At 37.6% G+C, this 22,017-nt stretch overlaps 1 protein-coding gene across 4 annotated transcripts in view; it reads right to left on the bottom strand.

The window, feature by feature from the left end:
• cadm2a (cell adhesion molecule 2a) overlaps positions 1-22,017 on the bottom strand; it is a 200,676-nt gene that overhangs the window by 29,453 nt on the left and 149,206 nt on the right. For all 4 annotated transcript variants that reach the window (XM_032532852.1, XM_032532855.1, XM_032532853.1 and 1 more), the window contains 2 exons: positions 9,281-9,433; positions 6,258-6,395 (listed from right to left, as the gene is read on the bottom strand). In XM_032532852.1, the coding sequence (XP_032388743.1) occupies positions 6,258-6,395; positions 9,281-9,433 (291 nt within the window). The remainder of the gene's footprint in view (positions 1-6,257; positions 6,396-9,280; positions 9,434-22,017) is intronic.

The following is a 22,017-nucleotide window of genomic DNA, read 5'->3' as shown; positions in this document are numbered from 1 at the left end:
GTAGAGATCGTGAAGCTCACTTCCTGTATAATTCTGCTTTGTGATTTCAGTGTCTGTAGACCCATTTAAATGTCTAACAAAATGTCTTGTCTCATGGCGATTTCAATGGATTCTCTGATTGCCTCTGTGTGATTCAGGGTAAAACGTGCTTGCACGAAGTTTGAGTTCATTAATATCATCATTTGGTGCAAAGTCTTCCTAGATCCACATTGAGCACATAATAACAGGTGTCTAACAGCAAGCAACATCTCATTGTTAAAGTGTGTCAATCTGCACAGAAGTGTGTGTGCATGTGTGTGGGTGAGAGAAGTTATAATTGGGCTATAAATATCTTATCACATAATTTAAGTGCAGCTGAAAGAAGCAGCTGACATTGTGCTGCTATTAAAGCTCAGGGTTGTCAATCAAAAAAGTTATCTGGCCAGTCTCATGCCATTGTAAAAAAATTACTTAGTTTGCACAATTAAGAGAGATTACAAGATTTTTTTGGGGGGGACAAAGCTTTTGTTGGTACTATTAAAAAATGCAAGAAAGTTTTTATTTTTGTTATTTTATAGTTGGTAACTTCACGAGTCTTGCTTTCTTTGAGTTAACTTTACAAGCTACAGTGTTTCTCTCAGTACTCATATCAAACTCTCTCTCAAACTCTCTCATGCAAAAAGAACATATTATAAGGGAGTTTTTCAAATATAAGATATAGGCTTTTTTACAGTTTATTTACAGATAACAGACAAAACCTAGCATGAATTTTCTTTGTATTTTTATTTTAACTGGCAAGCTAATTAAAAATGCATCTTCTTGAGCCTGCCATCATGAATGTACAGTGTACACATTGTAAGTGCAGCCAGCAGCAAAACCAATGTGTATTGTCTAAAACTGCCCTCTAACATTATGTTATTACATCTCTAGCAGCTCTCTTATTTTTTTACAATCTACATGATTGATCTACATGATGTCCTTTCTGACATGAAACTCCCTGAGCATTTGCCGCTAAGAAATGTCTACTGTGGGTTCATGAGGATTTTTTCACTTGCCCATCAAAAGGAGAGGTCTGGTCAGTCTCGGTGCCTTGGCATTTAAGTCTGGACAGATGCTCCACCTCCAGGATGTTGCTCTTAACTGGCATAGACAGTCGGTGTAGTGTGTGTCAACTTGATCTGCTCTTCTTTCGCCCCAGTGCTCAAGTCTAAGTCTGTTAACCTGTCTCTTATGATGCTAGAGAGAGGATACATTGGATACACCTTTAAATGTGCATATTTAATCAAGGTGATACAAGTTTAAAGAAAGAAAGAAAGTTGAGGTGGTGCATGAAATATTCGTGGTCAAGATTTTTTTGCTCTTTATTCTGCCCATCTTGTGGTTAAAGAGTTTGACAAACACTATTTAATTTAAAGTTGACGCCACAAAGAGATGTTAATCTTAACCCAGTGCAGTGATGTTAATTAATATAAAACATATCAGATTTTCACAGAACTCATTTCAGGTATGTGTCTTATGTTCATGTGCATGTGCACACAATATAGAGAGTGAATATGCTTTTTTGTGTGTGTGACTTAGACATCTTTTATTCATGCCACTGTGACTTGCAGGAACCATCTTGAAATTACATCTTTAATGGTCATTGATCCACTCCACCCCAGGGAGCTGAATAGTATAAATGTAGTCCCAACACAGACTTTTTCAGTAGTGTGCAAGGTTGTCAAACTCTTTCAAAATGACTGAAAATGTATTTTTCTTTTCCGGAAAACTACTTTAAATTACTAAGCTTAATTCTTATTTTAGTGTTCACAATGCCACTAGCAGTCCCTTCAACGTCAACATCATCCTCTTTGAAATAAGCTTTATAAGCTATTGCCTATTCACTATCCTTAAAAGCTCTTTCCAGAGCAAACCTCGAAATAATCATGGCCATTATTCTGTTCTCACTCACAGGAAGGACAATTACCCATGAATGAAGAAGCAGTCAGCACTATTTAAAAAGGTTGTTCAGTCACTGTTCAACTTTTCAGTGAACGGGCAGACTTCAGTGATAGCGTACTGAAAAGTCAGCAAACAACCTAAAATAGTACAAGGATGTCTGCAGTAACAGTTCCTTGTCCTTGACTAACACGTTTGACAACAGAATAGGGATGTGACTGCAAGCAAATTTGAATCAAATCTTTGTGTTTTCTTCCTTAAGCCCCCTTGGAATTGAGTTATCGCCTAACATGATGAAGCAATAACCTCTACAGTTTAGGTCAGAGAGTATGATAATACTTTACTAGTCTGATAGCAAACATCCCCATCCTTATTTGAAATAACTATTCATTTCATCTCTGCTCTTGGTCTCCACACTGCTCCCTCTAGTTCAGTGGTGTGTAAACAAGCGCTACATGTGGTGATATTGGCAGAGGTCTCTCTGGGTTACAGTGTGTAACTGAGATAGAAATATATCATTACTGGGTGGGGACTGAGGGGATCTGAGGGACAAAGAGACTGAGAAATAAGAATATTGGATTCCCTTCCACACACACACACACAAGCTTATGTCCTTACATGCAGGCTGTCTACTCCATCTGTCGGTTTTGCTCACACATTTAATGGGATACATACACTTAGCATAGGGTGTCCGTTAACTACATGTGAATGGGTGATGGACTGCTCCAGTGGCTTTGCTGGTAATATAATATTCTCTATTCCCCCAGATCCCACACCAATATGTCACAATTGTCATTTATTTCCAGCATGGTCGCCCACAACAAGATGGCTTTTCACATTGAACACACCCTGATCCAGGATGACGAACACTTTAAGTGCACTCACATACGTAGGTTGCCCTTTGTGTTTACTTGCAACATTTTTATTTATATTGTCGGTTTTAAATGTGAAAAGAACGCTGAGCCGTCAAAGAGTGGCTTGCACACAAATACACTCCATTGGTGAGATACTGTACATAACAAGTCAGACTGACGTCCAGATAATAATCCACATGTGGTTATACAAAAAAATGTACCAATTAGTGGCGAGAAGGCATTTATGGTGTGACAAAGAATGTGTAAAATGTGTCAACATATCTTGAATAATCTGTCTCTAATAATAAGTCTGACAAATGCTCTACAATGAGTGTCAAACTGCTAATTAAAAACAGTTACTTGTGTATATATATCTATATATATCTATATCTATATCTATATATATATATATATATATATATATGTTGGATGATGGATGGATGGATATATACACATACGTATATTCAGTCATCAGAATCATTTATAATGATAAATGATTAATGTTAGAGAAATCTGTTTATGTTTTTTTAAGTGTTTCTGGGTTTAAAAAAAGATGTATATATCGGACAATATATTGGCATATCGTATTTTTAAATAACCAAATATTTGTATCGATCTTAAAAACACTTTATCGGTCGGGCTCTACTTGTCAGGAAAGACAGGGTACAGATCAAGGGATCAATATGTAATTAGGTTTCAGCATTTATATATACTTTTCTACATTTATATATACCTTCTATGGTGTCAAACAAAAAGGTGATGGTGACAAGGTTAGCCACTAAGGAAAAAATGTGTATAATTGTTCATGGATTTGGTTTGATCAGAGGTGATGTCAAAAATCCGATTAGGATATTGTCTTTACTGTCAAGAGTCAGTATGAGATGATGTTCTGAAGAAGTCTAAATAAATAATACAGTTCATTTAGAGGAAAGATACCAAGACATCTGCTTAAAACTGTGTGCAAAATCAGCATTGATTTAGGCTTATCTGCTTGCTTATATGGACCCTGGAAAACCTAATGCGAGATAGCAGGCTCAGCTGTTAGGTCTTAAGCCAGGGTAGAAAGGGTGTACTGGTAGACACCTAGAGAGCTTTTCAGTGAATTCAGTGAGGGCTGAAACATCACCCTGCTGATCGAAATTCTTGATCAGTCCAAAAGCACATCTGATAAGAATCTTCTAATTTGACATTTGTATAAAGTCTCAAGGTTCTGCTTTCTGTTTTGGTACAATGTTACCAAGATTTTGAAAGAAGAGTGAAGCTGAACACACTATTTGTGTCCTTTTCAAGAAAAGATATACAATCTTTTTGCAGTGAATAATATACTGATATAAAATTGTACGAGACCCAAATTGAAGGGAGTAGTGTGCCAAGTCGAGGAGAGAATTATAGCATATGACCTTAATGAGAAGGCGTATCCTCTTGAGACTATCTTCACTTCAAACCACCAAGGATATCTCTGACTACCTGGTAGCTTTCTGTGTTAAATTAAAAGAACATTATGTCCTGGCTATGTTTCTATTGCCTTACAGGAAACTCTTCTCTCAGTAGTGGGAGAAATAATAATCACCCGTAGAGACGAAATATCCCTGTAAGGGAAAATACCCACTCTGCTAATTAGTGTATATTCTTCTTCGATAAGCTTCATGTTCCTCAGAAGGGAAACAAGAGGACATATAAAGTGGAGTGACAAACTACTAACAGGGTGATTAGTTTGATTAGAAAAATGTGAAAAAAAAATTATTATTGTTTATATAACATAAAAGTGTGATAATGGTTATAGAGAGTATCAAATATTCTGTTTCATATCAATAAATGATGTTCAAGTAATAAACATGTGAGGTTCTGGCAGTGTATAGGAAAACTAAAAGCATGTTGGTTCAGTGCTGTTTGGGGGAAGAAAACTCAGTTACTAGGTGTTAGTTAAGGCATGTCTATTACAGACCTGCAATCCAAACGTCATTTAAAAAAGTGGACTCATTGTACATTCATTTAAGAATGGGAACACATTGACTATGTCTGTTTTCTATCTGAAACAATGTAAGCCAGACAGACATATTCAATGTTGTCTGTGATATCAGAGAAGCAAAATAAATACTGATAGCAGAACGAGAAAGCATTAATATGCAAAGTTAATAAGAAGAAAATTATGCATTCTTTGGCAAAAATGATTTTTGTGGTTTATTAATCCTTTGTATATAAGCAATGAAATGAAATCTGTGAAGTGTCTGTGTTTTGCATCCCAAATGTGATTTTACTCCAAATTCTTCTACATTTAATTGGCCGTTTAGGATGTGCAACACCTGGCTGCTTGTTATTCTCACCAGTTTCATTGATCTGCGGGGTTACACAAAGATTGTGATTGTAGTGTCTATTGTAATGTCTTACCAAACCTGCATTGTTTGTTGCCAGTTCTAATATAAGAAAAAGAAAACATCTGATTCTCAAGCCTATCTATTTGTTTCACTTGCAGTCAATTTAAATAAGAAAAGGGTGATTTGCATTTTTTTTTTTTTAATCTGCTTTTATTCTACTTTGGGAAACAGCAGAGAAACCTTTGTAAAAAGTTCTGCAACTGGGCTGATGATCTGTGACAGTCTGTCCCACTGGGTTCTACATTTTATTTGATACAGAACCACATCTGTTTCTCTCTTCCTCAGAAACCTAATTTCATCATTTCATTTCCCTTGCTCTCTCTCTCTCTCTTTCTCTCTCCTGTTCAAACAATTACAAAGCGGATTGTTCATCAAGTAGAACAGGGAAGGAGCAGGGTGGAAATGTGGTGTGTAGTCTAGCCAGTGTGATTTAGAACAGCCCTCTGATAACAAGGGAGGTTAATGTATCGGTCTCAGGCCAGAAGACACATGCTGAATCTGCGCTATTAGAAACAACTTGTTCAGAACAAAAACACACTGTTAAAGGATGCACTGCAGCAGTTTCCTGGTACCAGTTTTATGGAAAATACTTTCTGCTCATTCAAAATAGTATTCTAAGACACAAATTCATATTTCATGGTACATTTGTGCTCTGTTTAATATAAAGCATGGTCTGAGCCATGGTGGATTGGAAAATCCATATTTGTTCGTTTCTGACAACATTGTGGAGATGGGGATGTCTCTGCATATATAACATTTTAAATTGTGGGCCTAATGGAGTATTTTACCCTAACGGTAAACTACAGTATAGCTTTGTATTGGGACTATCAGTAAATGTGTAGCAACATTACTAATAGCATCTAATGGTTTTATCTTGTTAACACTATAGTAAGTACTATGATAAATTGCTAAATTGATAAAATGTTAACAAAAACAAATACGCAATCCAATTACTTTACAGTTACAGCTTTGATTTTGTTTCTAAAAATCGATTTTCCATGTTTTAAAATGGCAAAAAAGAAACCCTTGACATACTGTTTGTATGGCATTACACACACTGTGTTAAAATGGGAGTGATGCAGATGTAAATGTAGACACAGATGTTAAATACCTTTGATCTCCTTTTCATTCCTGAACCAGCGCAGGTCGGCGGCGGGCTTGCTGCCGTGAGTCATGCAGGTCAGAGTGATGTGGTCTCCCTCCATGGCAGGTTTCGTCAGGCCATCGATCTCTGGCTTCTCTGGCACACCTGAAGGATGGAACAGAAAATCACAGCGATGGAACTAATTCACACACAGCAGTATGTCATTATGCAACAATAATATTGTAATGCCTTATTGAAAATTCTCCTCCTGCAGTTCCTGCAGGGAGATTAGAGAGCAGACTACAGAGCAGCATCCCTGAGCAGTTTCCTGCTTGAGAAAACATCAGGGAGGATTCTTGCTGACACAGCCGTGAATGGTCTCTCATCTCTGGTCCTTATCTTTAAGGCTAGGTTCATCCAAATTATGATTTGGCCAGGTTGTATCATATCTGTCTCTGCATCAACTCAAATACAACAGCGACATTTTCACCAGAACTACTTGATGCAGAAGGAAACAAACAACACAAAAAAAATCTTAATGGCTAGCACATGATGAAAGTTGAAAAATAGATTTTTGTGTGTGTGTGACAATGTGAGTTAGGGTTGGCAAAGGTGACCACAAAGGTGGCCACAAGGTTGTATAGCAAATGTTAATTACTGGCCTTTCATATAATGAGTGTTTTAGGTGTGTGGAGTCTGCCCTTCTAATGTCAATGAGCAATAAATCTGCCTTAGGCTGAGCGACTGAAAGGTCTGTCAGTCAATGCCATTGACTGACTTTGGCTTCGTCTGTCTCACCACTTCATGCAAGGCTTATTACCAGACTTAAAGGACAACCTATTTCTTGTTTACCATCCTTGTGAACAAACTGTATCCACAATCCTAACAATGGCTTCTGCTTTGTAGATATAGTATGCAGTTAGGTTTATCCCTCTTAATCTAACTAAATAATATACCATTTTCTATGCAAATGTATAGGTTTCTAGTATGTGAAGTGTCCCTATATCTGATTAAGTACATGGCTGCATGTGTAAGTGTGTGAATGAGTAAGTGTGGCTTGACTCAGAGAAGTGTTTGATGGTTTTGCTCCAAAACTGAACTAGAACAGATCAAATACAATGTTCATCTTATACAGTCACGTTCCCCTTAACTGTGCATTTTTCTCTGCTCATTTGTGCGTTGTGGATTTGCACATGCTGAGGGGTATTTGTGCGGTTCCATGACTGTTTAAGCATTGCCAACAGCATTTTGAAGACATGGAAAAGAAAGAAGAGCTAGATTTCTAATGTGAGGTGAAATTTCCTGTTCACTGATTCACTAATATTGCCTGTGGCCATTGTGGTCACATTTCTTTATGCTAATCACACAGTTTATTCAAAGTTTAGAGAAATCATGTTTATGAGAAGTTACTTAGAAAGTCAGTTACTAATAATAATGGAACTTTTATGTTGTGTATCTGTAATGCTAAAGCCTGTCATGTTGAGCATTTATTTAGCCAAGCTAGTGGCGTGGCTGTTTGGATGGCAATGTTAGTCTTTTGGTGGGTCCACCACTTTGGTCCAAACTGAAATTTCTAGTGAACAGATTGCCATGCCATTTTGTACAGACATTCATGGTTGCCAGTGAATGAATTCTTACAACCTTGGTGCTCCCTGACATTTAGCTCAAAGCCCAGCTGTGCCAACATACAGCCTCACAGAGCCACTAGCATGGTTGTAGACCCTTAGTCTCATTGATGTTTATAGCATTACTGTTTTCATTCCCTATAATTCATATTTGAATAGTTATAGGGATTTAGTTATTAATGTATTTATAGGGTTTTGAAAATTCAATTTGTGGGGTTTAGATAAGCATGTTTGTATTGATTATTCAAAATACGTTGAGAAGATCTGAATGTGAAGCTAATTTTGTTGCACATTTATTTAACAGTTTAGTATTTGTTCAATGTGTTTGTGTTTTCATTCCCAGCACTCACTGTCCTGAAACAGAGGCAGATAAAGCAGGCCATTCCCAGAACATTTTGTATGTTTATTAAATCTCCCTCCATGTGTCCTGGCTTGCACCATTAAGTATTGTTCAGTATTGCAAAATGATTTTCTCCATATCCTTATTGAGCAGTGGCCTTAATGTCTCTAATTTTCTGAATGCTTGTTAACACAGAGATCCAGCTAATGGTCCTGGAGTGCACTAGGACATCTATTAACATTAGCAGAAACTAATTGGCAAGATAATAAGCCCAGTGGAAGGAAATGAGACAATGTTTGTGTATGGCGATGATCACAACACAAACATTACTAAAGGGCCCTACAGTAGTATTTACATTTATCTGCAGATGATGGTAAGCAACAGACTATTTGTAACCATAGTCAATTATTATTATTTTTTTTTTCAAACAAAAGGAAAATTAATACAATCAAATCAAACCAAAAAACACAACGAGAAAGTACTCAAATCTTGACCTCCACCAAGATTGCAGAATTGTCTACAGGTATCATTTTAGTAATGATGTTTTGAAATTAACACATACACAAAACGGAATTCACATATTGATAAAATCATTGCATACATGTGCCAGAGTAATTGTTTTTCAAGTTTTGCATTGTCAACACACCTTTGAAATATTCTGGGATCTGCACCAAAAATACTCTCTTTTCCCTTGGCCAATGGCCTAACTTTCCATGTAATTTCATTAAAACCTTTCAACATGTTTTTGCCAACAGCTATCGTACATATAATAATGTACTATACCTTGCACTTTTGGCCGGTTTGGTAATGTATTGATGCAACTGTTTGTTGTTTGTTGTTTTTTTTCTTCTGCCTAATCTATTAATTTTATTTGTGTACAAATGTGTGCTCCCAAACTGAAAGCAACCCCTGTTGTTCCCAGTACTTCTGGGAAATGTAGGATTTTCTGAACTAAGGTAAACCAGACAGGAAAGATGGATGTTGAGGAAAGGTGTGTACACCAACAATCTATTATTACAGACTATATCTTATGTAACAGTGTATTTGCAAATTAGCATTTCCTTTAAATACAAAATATTACTTACCTAGAACAGTCAGGTAGGCTTTGGCTGTTCTGACAGGCATGGTGAAGAGAGAACAGGTGTACATGCCTTCATCCGTCAGCGTGACATCACTGATGCTGATGGTCAACTCTGACCACGATGCATGCACCAGCTCAATCCTGTTGTCCCTTAAAGCTGGACAGAGAGACAGACAGAGAGTTAGTCAACATTTCAAACTAGAAACTTTGTGAAGCTTGATGTCCATTCTCTACATGTTATGTCTATATGTCAAATAGCCAGAGAGAAAGCAAAAGAGACATTGTAGAGGGGGTCTACTGAAAGACAATAATAAATGTGAGATAGCAACAGCAGGAACTGCAAAATGGAAAAGAGAGATCAGTGTTATGTTAATATTTTGCTGTCATTCTATTGTATGTTGCTAAACATGTGCATGTTGTTGACAAATACTGTAAATACTGTATGCCTGAATATATTAAAGTGCATAGTTAATCAATGATCATATCAAAATGTGACCTCAAAACTGAACGTTGTGTTGAATCTCAACATGCAGTAGTACACCTCTACAGTAAACCAAACTCACACAGTCTTCTCTGGTGGAAACACTTGTAGACATTTTACTTATATGAAAATGTAATCTTCCAAAAGACATAACAGAAATGGAAATCAATACTGCAATAACAGGCTGAGAAAAAGGCCTAATGAGAATTTGGCAAGATGTGAGAGTTGAAATGGATTTGCTGAAATTGGATGGCTTGTTGAAAGATACTCCATGGTCTTCAAAGTAGACTTTCTACTTCATATCTGTGATAGTAAGAGAAAGATCTTCAGAGCATGGTGACATCTTAAAAAATATGTGATTCCTGCCTGTTGTATCCAAAGGGGTGCATTTTTATATAGAATACAAAACTGCACAAAAGGTTGGTTTGTACATTTAAAAAAAAGTGGATTGTTGAATGCAATAACAAGTACATTCAATCTGTCTGTGAGAAAGTTTGTGCCCTTGGCTGCTCAAGAGCTCTATTGCAAGCCTTCCTTTTGCAAGTACAACACATTTCTACAAAACTTATTTAATATCAGTAGCCAAGGCTACTTTGCTTTGTTGTTATTTGTATATAGATGTTTATATTTTCTTTTATGTAAGGCCACATGAAAGAATATTATTATCTTACCGCAATTTGATAAAATCATCTAAAAAGGAGAGCACCCTGGTTTTTGTAACCTCTCCAAAAAGATTTAAATAGTAATGGGCCATTAGACAGTCTGTGTGTAAAGTACTTTCAAAAGTGGCTGGCTGAGTGGTGAGAAACGAGAGGTATCTAAAACACTGTAAGTGATTCAACCAGCATCAAAAGTCATTTTTTTCACACAAAACATGTAACCGTTTCTTAAACTACAATGCAAACTTGAATTATTTCATACTCTTAACACATGATCAATTTAAAATCTTTAAAAAAATATAAAAAAAATATAAAAAGTGTTATTTACGAAGGACGCCAATTGCGGTAACAGTCAATTAACTTTGAAAACAGCTTTTAGTTAACTTGTGACAATTATTGTTGTGCCACAAGTCTAAGTGTCTTACATTTGTTTGATTGAATCAATTCCGATCGGTACAGTATCAGTGTTTTCACCCACCTACGGCTGTAATTTGTCAGTCCCTGGTAAATGTCCATAGGCCTTGAGGTGACTAGGAAAGGTGGTTTTTGGCACACACGATGCATTCTTTTTACAGCGTCTGTGTATGCTTTGCTGCAATGATCACAGAACTGACAAATGTAGAGAAATGTCAGCGAGCACACTATCTAATGTCATTTGGTCTGCCGAGGGATGAATAGCTTTGCTTTGCCGGTTCCACGCTAAACACCTACAGTAAAAGGCAGTAGAGTTGTAATCAGTTTGGCTAAATGACAGCTGCTCTCTTTCATTTATTATTGCATTTGTTCTGTCCCTTCCAGTCCCTCGTAACACCTGTTATCTCTACATGCTGTGTACTGAGCCTGAGCAGGCTTGACACATTGATATGAACACAAGACATATCTTTAGGCTTGGCACGGGTGACAGTACATTCCTGTTTTTATGCGTGTGTGTGTGTGTGTATAAGTACACATTGCCATCAATGCAAGACCACCGAATTAGATTTATTCTAACGCACTGGCAGTTCAGTTAATGACGACACTGGTCCTGAAAAAGATAGCTATTTCATGCAGTATGTATACACAAAATGTGTACACCTTGTCTCATCAAAGAACACACTAAGACAAAGAATAGATTGTTTGGACTGATTCTAGACAATGAACAGATTCTCTTTGCCTCTCTACCTGTCAGTTTGTCTCCTTCCTCCTACCCCCACAGACCTCATTCTGTCGACTCAGGCAGCTCCACTAACTTGTGAATGTGTACAAGTTAAACAAAGCTTCTTTTCAACTGTTGTTGTATTTGCTTTGGGCAAGGAAGTATGAGCAGGCAAATGTCAGAAAATAAATTTACTGTTGCTGGCTTGCTGGTTGTGGTGATGCAGCTCTACTTTCTTTCTTCACTCTCTTTAACAGCCCATTTTGGGAAGTTGTTTGTGTGATACTGAGGGACTCATACATAGTTATTTGACTTTTTGGTCTACTTAAGCAATTAGCAATGAGAACTCAGTAAAGCTGTGATGACATTGCATCTGCATTTATAACAAGAGTGCCTAATTGAAACGTGACTTGGCTAAAGCCACTCGATTATATAACTAATGATATCAAAACTCCTTGTCAATCATCACTTGCATGATATGGCAATGACAATATGGCAGATAATAAAATAGTAGTAATAATAAAGATTTCCAGTTTTATTGAATTTGAAGATTGTGATCATTCAATCAGAATGTGGATTTAGTAGTCCAATCATTCTTAGCTGCAGTGGCTAGAAAGCAACAACATTTTTTTTTGTGAATGTGAAGTTAAGTGAGACTTCTTCCTGCAGCTTTCCCCTTTCTGTTGCGTGGGCAATGCATGCCCAGAAAAGCCAATAGGAACGCTCTCTCTCTTTGAAAATGACCTGTGTTTGACCAAAGTCTGCCTCCACAGGCTAGGATTTCTAAAGCTTGAAACAGAGCCAAGAGAAGATGCAGAAGTCTAGTTTTCTCTCAGACCACTTGAGTTACAATATGCTGAAAAATTATTTTTTTTGCCCAACAACGCCAAAACTAAACTGACTACCAAAGCTCTAAGTGTTGTTTCTGCTTTTTCAGTGGTTACAGGCAGAGATCTGGATAGTTTAGATGCCAAAAAGCAGGAACATCCTGATATCCCTGGAAGGGAGGATTTAAAAACAAACAAACATGAAAGGTGTTGTATATAACCATGCAACCGTGATATAACTGGTAAGGATGCTTTAATAATACAAAATACAGATCAAATGAACAAAACCTTTATAACAAAACTCCACATGACTGGCTCTGTCTTTAAATGTCTCCTAGTTCTGATAGTTTTAAAGTTTATTTCTCACACTTAATTGAAATGGGGCACATATACATTTATACTTAAAACATGAGTACCAAGGTTTCATGATTTGTTTTGATTTTGCATTTGAAATCTTTTGCAAATGTAGACCTTACAGCTGATCTTGGAGATTTTTAAAACGATTTGTATGCAAAATAAGAAAATAGTGAACACACACACACATACACACACACACACACACACACACACACACACACACACACACACACACACACACACACACACACACACACACACAGCACATCACATTGGTTTATAGAATTTTTCTAGAAATAAACAAGAAGGTCTCTATCTTTCCCTCTTCTCAGGAGCAATGTAGCCCCCTGTCTCTCATTCCATGCCCAGTGAAAGGTTGGAAAATCAACAGAGAGAGCAGAGGGGAGGGAATGTATCCTTTGCTACCTGTCTGTGAAGGGGCTGCAGCTGCCTGCCATCCATTAGAGTCCATTAGTGCCGTCAGTCCTGAATGTGTTCATGGAGGACGGCACTGTCGACAACAACAAAGAGTGGAGGATTTGTATTCCACAACAACCACAAACTGAAGATACAAGAATATTTTTTGCTCATTTAGCCTTAATCAGTGTCTGTCTGTGTATATAGTAAGAGAGACAGGAAGCAAACCTGCACTTAAGCATCAATCTTTGATTTGTTACTGCAACAAATGGTCAATACACCTGTGTCTATTTAGCTGCTAAAGTAAGAAGGAGCTTACAGTTTGTGTGTGCGTGCAAGAGAAAGACAGAGAAAGAAAGAGACTGAGAGAGTTGTCTTTTATACATTTGCTTGCCGAAATTTCAGCAGAACTAACACAGCACCTTGAGACGTGACAATTTTACGAGTTTGCCAAAGCAGATGCAGTTAGATATTCAAAAACCCAGTGGGGGCAGAAAGATTCCTCATCTTATTACAATGGCTGATGACCGTCGGCTTATAGGCCGTGTTGAGGTTCCTCTGAATGCAGCCATGACCGATCAGATAACAGAGAGTAAATGGCCATAACACCAAAGCCACAAGGCTCTCTGTTCCCTAACAGTATTCCAAAAGGGACAGAAGAGAGAGGGGAAAAGTCAGCTGTCTTAAAAAAAAAAAGACTGTAAAGGATGAGATGAAAGGCACATCTTTAAGAAGGAAAAGTGAAATATTTTTTGTTTCTTTCAAATTTAAGAATTAAAGTGAAATTTTTATTCTGAAGGGAAGATGTTCAGTCAGCCAGTGAAAGTATGATGTTACATTCAATCATAATCTTGGAACCATTATTGAGTAACAGGTTAACAAAACAAAAAAAAATGTGTATGGAAATTTCCACCAGATCATTTCCTCTCACCTAAGGCCCAGCAACTAGTTCCTACTAGTGTTTTTTTTAAACACCCTGCTAATTATTTGTTTCCTGAATTGTAATACTGTACAGTATCTTGTAAATGCATCCTATGAATACCCACAAGTACAGTCACAAAAACATTACACAACCTTTCCCCTGCTTCAAACACAATTGCTAGTTAAGGGGCTTGGTCTTTTTGTTGAGACTATGACACAGTGAGACGTAGTGAATACTGTAAAGGTTTAATTTTGATCGCTATTAACATTATGATGCAGGGACAACATAGGGCCCCAAAACTGTCCTCTTAATGTTTACAACACTTGGTGTTGGACCCCACAACAGCAATCTCTTTGTCCACTTGTTTCAGACCAAGGGAACCAAACTACAGGTGTGAAAGTGACTTCAGAGTCCAAAAAGCTTTTTCCAGTTCAACATGAGGAAATTTATCCCACAGCTAACGGTTTTGTGATTCATTAGTATATTGCCAGTCTCACTAAAATCACAACACATCACCGTGTAGCTGTATTATGGTGTGATGTGTAGGCATACAGCACATACCCACATATCTAAATTGGCTGCATATCTAGCAGTTTTCCTATGTCTTCTCTCCATCATTAAAATCACTGGGTGAGTAACCATAGTCTGTGAAAGGCATGTGTGTGTAAGAAGGGTGATTACATTTGTACATTAAGGATGTGTTTATTGTATTGGCATACAGAGTACATGCATAAGCAAACAGTCATGACTCCAAACTTACGCCCTTTAAGGCTATCATGTTTGCACATTTCACTTAGCCCCTTTATCCCCCCCCGCCCTTTCTTCTCCCAGCCTTTCCACTGGCCTCCCCTCCTTCCTCCCCTCCCTATCCATTCGTCTATCCAGGGACAGTATGTATTATAATAGAACCTTGGCAGGTGTTTGCTCATTCAACTGACACACTTTTATAATGAGAAAAGTGCAAATTTCAGAATATACATTCAGCTGCCTGTGTGTGGATGTGACTGTTCTCTTTTTCTTGTCAACAACCCATCTGGAGACTTGAGCTGGTCTGTGTATGTGTGTGTGAATGTGACGGTGCGAGAGAGAGAGAGAGAGAGAGAGAGAGAGAGAGAGAGAGAGAGAGAGAGAGAGAGAGAGAGAGAGAGAGAGAGAGAGAAGCAACAGAATGCAATGTTTATTGAAAAGCTTAATGTATATTCTGTATCTCAGCCGTTTCTCAACCTCCATTACCTGGTATACCTTTCCGAAGGCACATCAGCTTTTTAAAATGTAAAGTGTGGCATACTCCATACAGTAATTGGCTTGTGCAGATTTTCTCCTGTGACAGAAATGATTTCTTTTCATCAGTTTCTACCTGCCATGCCGAGATCAGTGGGACACCTCCACCAGCCCTACTTCATTAACTCCTTGTGAGAAGCAGGTCAGTGAGGAGACAGCTCCTGCCTTAAACCCTATTGTGTTTTGCAGAGGGATACATTTTCCCCCTCTGGATCCAAACTAGAAGAGCAAGCGCCTTGGTCTATACAGAGACTTTTCTAGGATACCCACTACAGCTATCCTTCAAAAACGACTTTGAAAAGCGTTTGAAAGAAAGTGGACAGTGTTGGTACAGCCACATTTTCCTTTTGAAAATCTATTATAAATTATGGTTTCTTTTCCCCCATGTCTGTGCTCTAGAACTTTCTCCCGGAAGAGAGAAAGAAAAAGCCTGCCACTAAGAGTGAGCTAATTATTCCCATTTGCCTCAGGTATTTTTCTCTACACCTCCTAGATGATAAGTGGCTCTACTAATAAAGGCAGTAATAACTGAATATATTGCTTCATTTGACAATGTAGTCTCTTACTCTTTTCAGCTGTACAACGAAAACAAAGCTGACATTTATCTGACACCAGTTTTTCTGATCCATAGGCGACACACAGATCTCTGCCTGTAATTATTATACCTGTCAGCAACTATAAATACATTGCAAAGTATGTCGAACAAGCTTTCTTTATAATCAAAAGCTGAATGTTACTCAAACAAAGACATGTGCAAAGCGAGGCGACAAAGACAGAAGACGCAGAATGCTCAAGGTCAAAGAAAAGTTTGCCAGTGTCTTTCAGAGGCGATAACTGCGTCTGAAAGCTCTCATAAAATGCCTCCTTAATTCCTCCCCTTTATCCCACCAAGGCCTACATTCCATCTCCTTTTTCCTCTTTTTCTTCCTCTCATGTTTTATGGTGCTTGTCTTGGGGAGAAGGGACTTGTTAGGGATCTTTGGAGATTTACAGTCAAGTTTTTTTCTATCACAGAGAACACCGTACCAATCTTCAGGATGATATGAAAGGATGTTTCATAGAGGCACTCTTCCAGGATAAAAAAAAGACAGCTGTCTCTAAAGTTTAACTTTCCTGCTAAGATTAAGTTTTGAGAGAAAGTTCTGCTACTTGTTTAATAAAAAGTCTGTCAGGCATTTCTTATTTTGTTATTTACTTTGGAAAACTTTTAAAAGCCTATCCCCTAAATTGCTCAGGCACAGATACCCTGAATGCATCAAAGCTTTCATGGTTGCATACTGGAGAGGTGGAATGCTTGACATTTCACATGCACACACGTACATGTGCACTTACATACACACACACAAACACGCGCTCACACAAGCACAAACAGCCAGCAAATTGATTCAGACAGCTGAATATTTGACATCTGAGGACCGAATAGTTTCATATTTAGCAGCTCGGGGCCTAAAAACGAACAGTTGGCCCTTAGCTGTTCACCCAGAACACTAATCTTAATGTTTAAACAGATTCAATCAATCTGCAGATGTCACAGTGAAGGCAGAGATGTCCACCAGGTACAGGAGGAACTTTGGTAATTTTGCAAACAACATCAACATATTACTTTCCTCACACTTTGACCGATACTGGTTTTTCAAGGACGGTATTACTATCAGTTAATAAAACCAATAACAGATTTTTGGAAAAGATTTGTATATAGAGAGAAAATGAAAATCTTTAAGTCAAAATTAAGATTTTGGAACGTTACAAAATCCAACACAAGACTTAGTTTAAATGCTTTAAGTAATTATTTCATAAATATGCACCAACATACAACAAGTGAGCAGAGTAGTAGTAGTAGATTGAGTAGTGCGAGTTGTATCTGAGAGTGATTGGCTGAAACGTGTTGTATTTTGGTCCACAGCCTGTGCCCCTAGTGTTTGTTGGACGTTTACGACCCCTGTGTTGTCTCCCGAGACAGGGCTTTTTCACAGTGTATTCAGGGGACAGGTAGCTTGTAGCAGAGCCAAAGTAGCACACTTTTTAATTAATTAACTTTATCGGTTATCAATCAAATAAAGCGCTGATACAGATAATCTGCAAACTGCCAAAAAATGGGCCGATTATCAGCCAGGGATGATAATCGGTCTATCCCTACTAAAAATGCTGCAGACAACAATTGTACTAATGAATCAATGTGCGTGGTGACTCACTGAGTTCAGACTAAGGTTATATTCACAGTCGTGACTTTCTGATGGTCAGTTTGTCTTTTCCATGAAACAGCATGAGTCACATCTAATCGTCCTAAATTCGTCATAATTGTGTTCTCAAAATTTTCATTCTTAAACATAAATCAAGTATTTTTTTAGAATGATGTCAAACACTGTATAACTGCAATCCATGTTGATGTTTGGAGAGATCCATTGCCAAATTGTCAAGTCAGTTGTATAAAAAAAGAAATCCTGATAGTAGATAGTACGTATACAAATATAATATAATAAGTAACTTGAATCATGTTGTTGTTTTCCAAAATCATTAAATTAACCTTTTGATTCCTTCGAACAGAAGACGTTTAGATCCAGTAAGGGTATAAAAAACAACAAAGAAATTGTTATTAGATAATGTAAGCAAGGGGAAGAGTTGTCAGTACATGTGCATGCTGAACCAGTCTTGTGGTAAATTTCCTTATGTCAAAAAGTGAGTCAAGACTGAATACAGATGCAATCAAACGCAAAATGAACTCAAGACTCTTGAAATATGACCTTGAAGAACGAACAGCCGCACTACCATGAAGCCAGCCGTGTCAGTGTTTTATCCTGCAGAGCACCCATTCTCTGTGCTACAACCAAATGACCCACACCCTAATGTAGTAACCACTAACACCTCAATATCTTTAAAAATACATAAAGCATCTTTCCATATACTGTATCTACCAATACATGTGCCTGCTGCTTTAGCCACATTTTTGACAAAGCTATATGCGTTCAAGTCTACCAAATGAGTGCTGTTAAGCAAATGCTTTATGATAAAGGATAGGTAAACCACAATCCTTTGCAAAACTTTGGAAGGCAGTGGTGGACAGATAATGAAAGAAAAGGAAAAGAGATCAAGAGAGTACTGTAGGCTGTCCATTAAATAGGCCTACTAATTTAGGCTGCAAAGTAATTACACTTCGGATCTATCTAGTACGGGAATAAATAATACATTATTGTTAAATGTTTAAATCCAGGACATAAAGCTATTATAAGTTCTTGAATTACATGAAACCAAAAGAGTAATTTGTGAAGAAGTATTAGCCTCTTTCTTATAAAGCTTATAAAATAGAGAATCCCTTGCGCAGTGCTCATCTTTCTCACTGTCGAAGCTTAAGTCCCTCTGTGGTAAGTGATGGAAAGGACATAATTGGCTACTTTCGAGACAATGACTTATTTGAAATTCAAGCAACTCTTCACAGCCATTGGAGCACCTTTGAGAGGATGGAAGACAAGAGGAGTCTATTACATCAGACAAAACGTCTTGGAGGTGAGCCTCAGCCCTGGCATTAAACAACAACAGCAGCAAAACCAGCACCACTCAAAGGACTGTAATGAAGTCAGTTGCAGCATTTGTCTTTGAAAAACAATATGTTTTTGCTGACTTTAATAGAGGATGTACTGTAAGTGACACTATTGGAAATAAAATACATGCAGGCATATGTGCACATACAACAGTCTGTTGAATTGAATAAGACAAGAAACATAGATTCAGCTTGATTTTTTTTGGACACTTGCCAGCATATACAAAAGTTTGTAACAGGAATCTATTCTGTATGACATAAGTGGAAAATGTATGTTATCATTTTGTCAATATACTGCAGTGAATAAGTCAAAAAAACCTTTGTTTGTTTTTTTCCACTAGAAGAGACATTTTTAGCACTGCCTTCACAATAAAACATTTTAATTATTTAGAACTTGAAATGTTTTTACACAAATGAAGATGTTGGACTTTATATACATAATTTATTGTATGTTGCCGTAAATAACAAAACTAGATATTTTTTCATAACAGAGCAATGTATGCAAAAAGTTGGCAAGTTGAGGTTGTATTTTTGAGCAACTATGTGTCCTAATCCCCATCTTCTTCTCCCCAACAGGCAGCAAGGAAAATAAATCTGAAACCAACTGTGCTCAAAGGCGTTTGCAGCTGAGACATCTCTCCTTTCTCACACTGCCAATGGCACTTTGGAAACACTCACCATCTCAGTGCTCCCATCAGCATGTGCATCTGAATTTGCCACGTTCAGCAAGACAAGTCCCAAAGCACACACCTACACGTATACACACGCATGCACATATATGCAAACACACACACACACACACACACACACACACACACACACACACACACACACACACACACACACACACACACACACACACATCCAAAACAGCAATGTAATTTTGGTACCACAGTAGTATCCCTTTGCTTTTCATATAATAAAAAAGTCCTTGGCGTTTTTTTTCCATTTCCAATCTCAGAGCTCTGCACTGGAAATGCCATGAAATAGACCCCCAAGACTGACCCCTGGTGTGATATGGAATAACCTGCAGAGAACATCAACTGTTGAATTTAATGTCCAAAGCAGCTTTTTACTGCTGCTTTTTCCGGTAAGTGAAAATGTAAATGGTTGAAAATGGAAATGCTTTGCATGCATTCACTCACAGTATGCAAAAAAAAACCTACAGACACAGACACACACACACACAGTGTACGAACACACAAATGGACACGACAGCCTACTGGGCAGACGGATAATGGAAGAAGACTGTGTAAATCCTATATGTGCTTAATCCAGACACTTACAAGAGAGTGTGATTCATACTCTATTACACTCGACTAATACAGCTGAGAGACGCACAGGGCACAATCATTTCAGCAGGCATGGACCAACAAAATAACAGCCATGAATTCTCTTTATGGAGACTCTACTGAAGAGGGTGTAAAAGGTCAGGAATAAAGCCTTTGTACTTATTAGCCATTAAAACATTGGTGGCTTCGTGCCACACCCACATTTTGTGTGTGTGTATTTGTTAGTTTGTGTGTGCATTACTGTCTGTGAATGTGTGCTAAGATAACAAGGGTTTGCATCTGTTTAATGAAAGAAATTTCTCTGCAGCACCATGCAGATCTTCACTATATAACGTGTTTATTATACAGAGCTTGAAGTTTATTTTGCAGATCACATTATTCTCAGGCCCATGTTTCTCAGGAAGTGGGGTGAGGTTGTTAACTTCATATATTACAAAACATTCTTATAGTATATACTGTATATAAATAGTTTAATGAAGACAATACTGAAGTTACAGTACTTTTTTTGCTTCATTTATGTTGCATTGTTACATACCTAAAATTTCATAAGTTTGAACTATTTGTTTGATTAAACACATTATTTTGATTGACAGACTTATTTTGATCTGCTTCCTTTCTAAAACATAAGTGAACGCCTTCCCATTGGGCATGTTTACATTATTGAATTGGAAAATCTGGGGAAATAGTTGAACACATCTTCTCAAGTGGAGTCAGTATTGTTGGCCTGTCAGGCTCCACTATTGTGGCAATTCTAAACAAATCTAACCTTCATCATTGATGTTTGCACAACAAGATTCCCCTGTAGTTATGCTGACACCATCAATTACACAAGCATTATGCTGTACCATTCAAGGCTCAGGTGATTGGATTTGTTTTTTTAGGTAAAATTTAATTTATACTGCACTGTGTGTGCTCAAGGCAATACGGGCTACGTACTGCAGGGTTGCAATGAAGGGCACTCACACACTCTGATGTTCTAAATTGTTGATCTGAACAACAATATGAAACTTTTGAGTATGCATCTTTTGATCCACATAGAAAGGTAAAGAAACCAAAAAAACTAATTTGACCCTTCTTTTCAATGGGATGTAATCAACCTGTTTCAAGGTTTGCCTGATCATGAGATGGATATCCATCAATAACAGCAATCACCAAAGCTACGGCAGATATCTACAGTAGGGCTGTAACGATACACCAAACTTTGGTTCGATTCGGTTCACGATTTTTGACCCACGATTCAATACAAACCTTGATTTGGGTCTTAATACAACCTTTTTTTCTGCCACATGGCATCACATGATTGATTTTAACACCAAAAATTATCTTGTAACTTAAAATGATGTTTTCAAAATTGTTTTAGTGGTTCATTAACTCATTGGAATGAGACATAAGAATATTGGTAAAAATTCCCCTTCCAAGCTGTAGGGGGAACGAAGAGAAAAAGTGCTTTGATGCCTATTCTGAAGGTCCTGGTTGACAAGTAGCTAATGCTAATGCAATTCTTGGTGGGTAACCATAGACTGTGTATTTATTAATATTAAAGGTCTATGTGGGCAACATAAGATTACGACACCGTCCATCACGCTCAGTTATTTTTAGTATGATTGTTTTGACCATGGTTAACAACTCTGGGCTAGCTAACCCACAGATTTATCAGTAATGTTAACTGTATAGACAGACAACTAATCCAATTTTAATTTAGCTAGCTAGCACACCTGCCTCAGACTCCCTGCGCTGCAGGGCTTCAGTCGTAAAGAGAGCTGACAACAACCCGGTCCACACATCCATTCCACAGTCAGCCCCCAGACAGCTAGCAACCATTCACTATCATTACA

This window comes from Etheostoma spectabile, chromosome 13, assembly GCF_008692095.1.
Source record: "Etheostoma spectabile isolate EspeVRDwgs_2016 chromosome 13, UIUC_Espe_1.0, whole genome shotgun sequence".
Lineage (NCBI taxonomy): Eukaryota > Metazoa > Chordata > Actinopteri > Perciformes > Percidae > Etheostoma > Etheostoma spectabile.
The sequence above is the reverse complement of the archived record's forward strand: the minus strand, read 5'-3'. Positions and strand labels throughout refer to the sequence as shown.